Raw genomic sequence first — 8,627 nt, forward strand, 5'->3', positions numbered from 1 at the left:
GCGGGGCAGGGGGTCAGTTCCAGCTCACCACTTCTGAGGGCTGCAGCTCCATGCCCCTTGGCCCTGGCCCTGCCGGGGGTGGCATCAGCGGTGAGCCCAGTGCCGTGTGAGGCGGAGGAGACACTGTGGGCTCAGTCCCTCTTAAGGGTTGGGGGCGGGGGTAGGGGGCTCAGAGTCTGGGGGAGGCCGATGTGTCAAGCAGTCTCCACCACATCAGGCTCTGTGAAGTCCCCCAAGGGGAACGGGCACACAGCCTGTGACCGTGTTGCTGGTCCAGCGGGTCTGGAAGATGGTCTTTGACAGTCAGGCTGGTTTCCCTCAGGACTCGGAGAGGTCAGCCTCCCAGGTGAGGGTCCCTGAGGGATCCCACGCACTGCCTTGCTTGCTACTCTGTGCCCTGAGTATTGTGCAATCCACCTGCAAGAATCCAAGGCCTCCTGCAGGGCAGAGGCACCAGCACCAACGGGCCTCCAGACTGCCCACTCCAGCCTCTAGGCAAAGCACACTTCGGTCCACAGCGGTCCAGCCTACACCAGACAGAAGGCCTGGGTCTGCTCTCAGTGGACGGCCTCCTCAGCATGGCCCGGCTGGAGAGGCACAGGCTGGGCTAGCAAGGCGGCAGAGATGCACGAGGCTCCCCACTCCTGAGCCGGACGCAAGGACAGAACGACGACTGCACAGGGCAGCTGAGACAGACGCCACAGCAGAGAGCCAACGGGCAGAGTGTCAGCCGTCACCCTCAAGGACAGGCCTGCCGGCCAGCAGGCCCACAGGCAGATGGCCTTCAAATGGCTGGGACTGCCAGGCAAGGGGCAGGGACCACCCAGTGTAGGTGTGGGGAGCCAGACTGCATGGCTGCAGAAGAGCATGGTGAGAGGTTGTGCAGGAGTGTGGCCAAGGCTCCACTCCTTTACCCGGGAGGCTGCGCCTCTCGTCTCCAAACACCAGACAGTGGACAATCCAATAACCACGTCTGGGGGCTCCAGCAGCCATGAGCAGGCTGTGCTGGCAGAAGACAAACACGATGCCCAGCAGCAGAGTCCGGGGCGGGAGTCTGGGTGAAGTGGGCATAGGAAGCCACCAGGACTGCCCGGGTCCAGGGCGAGCAAGCCCAGTGAAGTATAATCTGGGCTTCCACCTGGCCTCCTGGGTGCAGAGCGGCAGCCAAGGTGCTCAGTGAGGACCAGGGCATGAGCGGTTGGTTAGGAGCTGAAGGGTCGTGGTGTCGCTGAGCAGGAAGCCGAACTCCTCGGCCTCCATTTTCTCATCTGCTGAGTGGGGCACAGCAGCACGCACTGCCCCCAGGTCCCAGGCAGTCCAGTCAAGAGGACTCCATGGGCAGGAAGCAGGCTGGCCCTGCCCGAGGCTCTGGGGACCACAGCACTTCAGAGAAGCAGGCTGCTGCCCCTGCTCCGTGCCAGTCCTCCATCCCTGTTCCTCTCTGCTGAGCGCCAAACACCCACCCGGCCAAGTTCACTTCCAAAAACAACTCTCCTCACATGCCCTTTCCAGGGTCATTTAAAACCCGCACTATGCCAAAGCCATTCCTCACTGTCACCGACACTCCTCCAGGAGGGGAGAGGTCCAGTCTGGGGGCTCGTCTTGCTTCTGAATCGTGGCCAATTTATAACCCCAGACAAAAGCTCACTCAAGGAGAATCTCAGAGGTCCTCCCATTTCTCATACCCACCATACCACACCTGCTACTGGAGAGAAGCCAGCGGAAGAGCTGGCAGCCCACGAATAAAGACAAACAGGAAGTGAATAAAGATGACCCGTGGTGGGCGACCAGGAACTGAGGCTTTGGGTTTGGTGGGCCAGGCATGAAGCCCCTCCTGCCCAGGAAGTCATCGTTTTTACCCTCAATCACCAGCTTCGTTGGTGGGGAAGTGAGCCCGGACTGGAAAGGGGTGACCAGGAGGGGAGGGGGGATTAGGCCTCAGCCAGCCCTGGTGGTGCTAGTGGTAAAGAACCTGTCAGCCAACGCAGGAGACATACGAGACGGGGTTCCATCCCTGGGTCGGACGAGGGGCCTGGAGGAGGGCATGATAACCCACTCCATATTCTTGCCTGGAGAATCCCATGGAGAGAGGAGCCTGGTGGGCTACAGTCCCTAGAGTCTCAGAGTCAGACACGAGTGAAGCGACTCAGCACGCACATGCTGAGCCAGCAGCTCTGGCTTGGTAATCCCTGCTCAGGGTTGTGGGGGTGAGGGTCTTCTCTCATAGACAGAGAAGCTGCCGGCCACCCCGGCCAGATGGGTTCCAACTGGTGGGGTGTCATCCCTCACAGCTCCCCTGGGGAGCGCCCTGAAAGCATGCTAAGGCCTGTGAGCGGCAGATGGACCAGCGATGCCAGGTGGGGATGTCAGTTCTCCAAGGACCAACGATGCTCCCACCTGCCCGGAGCTTCACATGCCAGACACATGGGCGCATGTGACTCACATTCGCGGGCTGCACTTGATGGCTGACCTTGCAGCTCATAGTCTCCACAGCGGCTGGGCGGCCTTGGCCTGTGGGCCTGAACCCACCTCTACCGGGCCTGACGCGGGAGCCAGCTCAGCCCCATCCTGCTCAGGCTAACGCCCCCACCCTGTGCCCCTCCTAACCCCTTGACCTACTTCTCTCCCAGCCCAACCACCTCCGTCCCCAGCGGAAGCTCTGGTCAAAACCCCTTGTGGTGGACAAGGTCGGAGGGCCAAGAGAGAGTGACCTCGTGACACGGGCCAGGAGCAACTTTAGATGGGTCAAGGTCTGGCCACCTCCAGTAGAAGACCAGGCTCCAGAGGATGGGTGGTTGGCTTGGAGGCTCTGGAAGGTGCTTGCCCAGCTCCTGCTGCCTGCTGTGCTGAGCTTCTGGGCTCTGCTTGGGTCAGGGAAAGGCCTGAGGCAGCCAAGGGATGGGCCCTGTGGGAGGAACCAGGGGGCAGCTGTGTGTTCCGGAACCATCCCTCCACAGCCCCACACACACAACAGGAAAAAAGATGAACACAGACCCTAATGATGGTATTGCCTCGTGAGCCCCAAACGTGCACGCTTAGTGATGGCAAAGCGCGTGCCCTGACATCCCACTACGTCCTAAGAGGTCAGGCGGGGGCAGGGGGTCAGTTCCAGCTCACCACTCTGAGGGCTGCAGCTCCATGCCCCTTGGCCCTGGCCCCTGCCGGGGGTGGGCATCAGCGGTGAGCCCAGTGCCGTGTGAGGCGGAGGAGACACTGTGGGCTCAGTCCCTCTTAAGGGTTGGGGGCGGGGGTAGGGGGCTCAGAGTCTGGGGGAGGCCGATGTGTCAAGCAGTCTCCACCACATCAGGCTCTGTGAAGTCCCCCAAGGGGAACCGGGCACACAGCCTGTGACCCGTGTGCTGGTCCAGCGGGTCTGGAAGATGGTCTCTGACAGTCAGGCTGGTTCCCTCAGGACTCGAGAGGTCAGCCTCCCAGGTGAGGGGTCCCTGAGGGATCCCACGCACTGCCTTGCTTGCTACTCTGTGCCCTGAGTATTGTGCAATCCACCTGCAAGAATCCAAGGGCCTCCTGCAGGGCAGAGGCACCAGCACCAACGGGCCTCCAGACTGCCCACTCCAGCCTCTAGGCAAAGCACACTTCGGTCCACAGCGGTCCAGCCTACACCAGACAGAAGGCCTGGGTCTGCTCTCAGTGGACGGCCTCCTCAGCATGGCCCGGCTGGAGAGGCACAGGCTGGGCTAGCAAGGCGGCAGAGATGCACGAGGCTCCCCACTCCTGAGCCGGACGCAAGGACAGAACGACGACTGCACAGGGCAGCTGAGACAGACGCCACAGCAGAGAGCCAACGGGCAGAGTGTCAGCCGTCACCCTCAAGGACAGGCCTGCCGGCCAGCAGGGCCCACAGGCAGATGGCCTTCAAATGGCTGGGACTGCCAGGCAAGGGGGCAGGGACCACCCAGTGTAGGTGTGGGGAGCCAGACTGCATGGCTGCAGAAGAGCATGGTGAGAGGTGTGCAGGAGTGTGGCCAAGGCTCCACTCCTTTACCCGGGAGGCTGCGCCCTCTCGTCTCCAAACACCAGACAGTGGACAATCCAATAACCACGTCTGGGGGCTCCAGCAGCCATGAGCAGGCTGTGCTGGCAGAAGACAAACACGATGCCCAGCAGCAGAGTCCGGGGGCGGGAGTCTGGGTGAAGTGGGCATAGGAAGCCACCAGGACTGCCCGGGTCCAGGGCGAGCAAGCCCAGTGAAGTATAATCTGGGCTTCCACCTGGCCTCCTGGGTGCAGAGCGGCAGCCAAGGTGCTCAGTGAGGACCGAGGGCATGAGGCTTGGTTAGGAGCTGAAGGGTCGTGGTGTCGCTGAGCAGGAAGCCCGAACTCCTCGGCCTCCATTTTCTCATCTGCTGAGTGGGGCCACCAGCAGCACGCACTGCCCCCCCAGGTCCCAGGCAGTCCAGTCAAGAGGACTCCATGGGCAGGAAGCAGGCTGGCCCTGCCCGAGGCTCTGGGGACCACAGCACTTCAGAGAAGCAGGCTGCTGCCCCTGCTCCCTGGCCAGTCCTCCATCCCTGTCCCTCTCTGCTGAGCCTGCAAACACCCACCCGGCCAAGTTCACTTCCAAAAACAACTCTCCTCACATGCCCTTTCCAGGGTCATTTAAAACCCGCACTATGGCCAAAGCCATTCCTCACTGTCACCGACCTCCTCCAGGAGGGAGAGGGGCTCAGTCTGGGGGCTCGTCTTGCTTCTGAATCGTGGCCAATTTATAACCCCAGACAAAAGCTAGCACTCAAGGAGAATCTCAGAGTCTCCCGGGAAAGGGCTGTCTTCTCGGCCAATGGGTCCCAGGGCCACATCACGACTCAGGTGTATCACTGGTACCCCCATGGCTCCCCTCAGAGCAGCTTGCAGGACACTGCACGCAGGTCTCAGGCTCTTGCCTCGGGGAAAGGGAAGGCTGTGGCCGGCAGCCCAGGAGGGGAAGAAATAGGCTCCTCCCCACCCCCACCCCCGCACCCCCCCCTCCACCCCCAGAACAGCTGTAGCACAAGAGGGAGGCACAGTGGGCATATCCACCTCAAATCCAGCCACACAATACGGGTGGGGGCCACAAAGCCTGGTGGCAGTGCCTGGCCCAGGCTGTGATCTCTGGGCTGACACTTCTTCATTCCATTTCCTGGGAGGCAAACTGGGCTCTGGACACACCTCTGCTGTCAACATTGCTCTGGGAATCTGAGCAAGTGGCAGGCACCTCTGCACCTCAGTACCTTCGTGTATAAAATGACTGATGTGAACCAGCTGATCCTGCGAGCCCCTCCAGCTTCCAAAAACTGGGCAGAAGCCTGGACATGTTGAGATGTGGGCTGTCAGGGGTCCCTCAAGGCCACCCCCTCCGCAGCCTGCCGTTCTGGCTCATCCTGCAGACACAGCTGATGTCCCTCCCACCCCTTCCTCCCCCGGGGAAGACTGTGACTCAGTCGCTCTCACGTCTTTTCCCCTTGGGTAAGAAGAGGTACACGGTGGTGGCTAAGGAAGAACAGACAAACCCTCCAGGTTCAAGTCTCAGCTCCCCCGCCTGCTGTTGACTGGCCGTGGGCAAGTTCCTTCGCTTCTCCCACCTAAGAGCTGCGCTTCCAACATCTGCTGCTGAAGCTACAAACCCACCCACCCAGAATGTTCTCACAACCCCACCTTTTTTCCTGTCCCCTGCGAAGGTGGATCAAGTGGGGGAGACAGTGGAGATGCCCCTGAGGTCCTCCTGAAGTAAGAGGGCCAGTTAGCTTTTATCCCTGACCACGGAAGCCCATGATAGGCCAGCTCTGCATAGGGGTCAGCAAGGTCTGTGAACCTGAGCCAGGGCAGGGGGCCGCCAATGAACCCACCCAGCAGGAGCCCAGCGCAGTATTTAAACACCCCTAAAGTATGTCATGTCAGGCTTTCCTGCTCTTGGAGCCTCCAGAGTCCAAAGGTTAGGGACGCAGGCTCCACGGTCGGGATGCTTCAGTTCACATCCTGACTCGTCTAATTGATAACAATTTTTGCAGCTCTTTTGTCCCTCCGCTTCTCTAGACATAGCGCGGTTGTGACTGAAATGGGCTTATGTGAGATTACAACAACGCCTGAGGCAGCCTATGCCGCCTCAGGAATCACCGGCTAGTACTCAACCTACCCCAACGTGCTCCTGAGGACCAGGGATCAGGGCTCCTGGCGGAAGAGAGCGCGGCCCGACCCCCACTCGACTCTGCCGCAGGGGTGGGGGGCCCTGCAGATCCTGCGGTTCGGTCTGCACGGGTCTCCGCGGGGGAGGAAGTTCGTACACCCCACGCGCCCCACATTCCTGGGCTCCCCCAACCCGCTTCTCCGCCGCTTCCCGACAGAGGAGCCCCAGCCCGGTTTTCTTTCCGGGGGCGGGGCGTGCACGGCGGGTCTCGGCGCGGGGGCTAGCGGCCGGGCCCCACCGCCACGCCGCGGCCTCGAGGCTGACGGACAAGAAGGTGCCGGGCGGCCAGGGGGCCGGCGCGGGTGGGGGCAGCCGCGGGCGGAGGGCAGGGGCGCGATACTCGCCGGCTGCGTGGGCCGCGCGCACTCACCTCCGCGCGATCCGGTAGAGCAGCACGCCGGCGGCGGCGCACGCCGTAACTCCCAGGCCGCCGGCCAGGCCGGCCGTGGGGCAGCGGGCCAGCAGCGCGCTCACTCCCTCCATGGTTCCCGGCGAGAGCGGTGGGCGGTGGCAGGCGGCGGCGGCAGCAGGGCCGAGGGCCGCGGGTAGGACTCAGAGCGGCGGCGCGCGCCTCCTCCCGCCGTGACCTTCGTCGCTTTGTAGCCGGCGCGGGCCCGCCCCCTGACTCGGCGCGCTCCCGGCGCGCAGCCAATCGGAGCGCGGGGCGAGCCCGGTGGGCGGGGCGCCGGCGGAAGTCGCGGTATTGGCCCCAGCGCGCCCTCCCGTGGCCGGAGGTGGGAGGTGACGCGGAGCCCGGCCCAGCCCTCTTCTGCTCCCGCCTCTCTCACTGGCGCCTTCCGCAAGTCCGCCAACTTCAGCATCTCAAGCTAGTGTCTTCCCCTGCTTGTCCTCTTTTCCCAATGCCTTGCCAAACCCGGCCCGTGCGCGCGACGCTGTTTTGCGGCAACTTGGAACTTCTTAAGCTGCTTCCACTGAAGCCACTCCAATGGTCAAAAAATTAGTTTGTAGAAACATGACCCCTGCTCCTTGGATCATGGGACGGCCAACGCTTCGGAACGTAATCCAACTATTAGAATGTCAGAGCTATAGGTATTGTCTTAGGGGGATGAAACACTTAAAAAAAAAGCAACATGCACATTAACTTTAATAATTTATGTTTGAATAAACTATCATGTGTTGTTGTTCAGCTGCTCAGTCATGTCTGCCCCTGCGACCCCGTGGACTGCAGCACACCAGGCTTCCCTGTCCATCACCATCTCCTGGAGTTTGCTCAAAATCATGTCCATTGAGTTGGTGGTGCCACCCAATCATCTTATCCTGTCGTCCCCTTCTCCTTCTGCCTTCAATCTTTCCCAGCATCAGGGTCTTTTCCAATGAGTCAGTTCTTTGCATCAGGTGGCCAAAGTATTGGAGCTTCAGCTTCAGCATCAGTCCTTCCAATGAATATTCAGGACTGATTTCCTTTAGGATCGACTGGTTTGATCTCCTTGCAGTCCAAGGGACTCTCAAGAGTCTTCACCAACACCACAGTTCAAAAGCATCAGTTCTTCAATGCTCAGCCTTCTTGATGGTCCAACCCTCACATCCATACCTGACTACTGGAAAAACCATAGCTTTGACTATCTAGACCTTTGTTGGCAAAGTAATGTTTCTGCTTTTTAATATGCTGTCTAGGTTTGTCATAGCTTTTCTTCCAAGGAGCAAGCATCTTTTAATTTCATGGCTACAGTCTCCATTTGCAGTGATTTTGGAGCCCAAGAAAATAGTCTCTCACGGTTTCCATTCTTTCCCCATCTATTTGCCATGATCTTAGTTTTTTGAATGTTTTGAGTTTTAAGCCAGCTTTTCCCCTCTCCTCTTTTGCCTTCATCAAGAGGTTTTTCAGTTCCTCTTCACTTTCTGCCATACGGGTGGTGTCATCTGCATATCTGAGATTATTGATATTTCTCCCGGCAATCTTGATTCCAGCTTGTGCTTCATCCTGCCCAGCATTTCACATGAAGTACTCTGTATATAGGTTAAATAAGCAGGGTGACAGTGTACAGCCTTGACATACTCCTTTCCCAATTTGGAACCAGGCCATTGCTCCATGTCTGGTTCTATATGTTTATAGAAACAGATGATTGTTAATATTGAACTGCAGTTACCTGGGAAGGGCGTGGTAAAGACGATTCACTTCATGCAAGTGTTTTAGTATTGGTTTGCGCTAAATTACTTCTATAACTAAAAAAAAGGAATGCTTGTATTTAGTGATGCAATATCTCAGTGTCGCCACAACTATTTATGTTTTGAGGTTAACATTAGAGTCCTTACTGTCCTGGGCTGTACTGGGTGATTTAGCAGCAGTTACCCTTGACTCCTGCTGCAAGTCAATCTGTCCCACATCCTAGATCTGAGCCTTCACCAGGAGTTGCAAAGAGGCAGGGCAGTGAGGAGTCTGGTGGATGCTCCACTGTCTTGAAAGTCTTTCCCACATTTTTGCT

General features: G+C 59.1%; 1 protein-coding gene across 2 annotated transcripts in view; it reads right to left on the bottom strand.

Moving 5' to 3' along the window:
* Positions 1–6,786, bottom strand: part of TMEM201 (transmembrane protein 201) — a 26,387-nt gene extending 19,601 nt beyond the window's left edge. The window contains exon 1 of one of the 2 annotated variants that reach the window (XM_018060385.1): positions 6,554–6,786. In XM_018060385.1, coding sequence (XP_017915874.1) covers positions 6,554–6,666 — 113 coding nt within the window. In that variant the 5' untranslated portion in view covers positions 6,667–6,786. The remainder of the gene's footprint in view (positions 1–6,553) is intronic. The other variant, XM_018060384.1, reaches the window with a different exon arrangement.

Source organism: Capra hircus, chromosome 16 (genome assembly GCF_001704415.2).
Source record: "Capra hircus breed San Clemente chromosome 16, ASM170441v1, whole genome shotgun sequence".
Lineage (NCBI taxonomy): Eukaryota > Metazoa > Chordata > Mammalia > Artiodactyla > Bovidae > Capra > Capra hircus.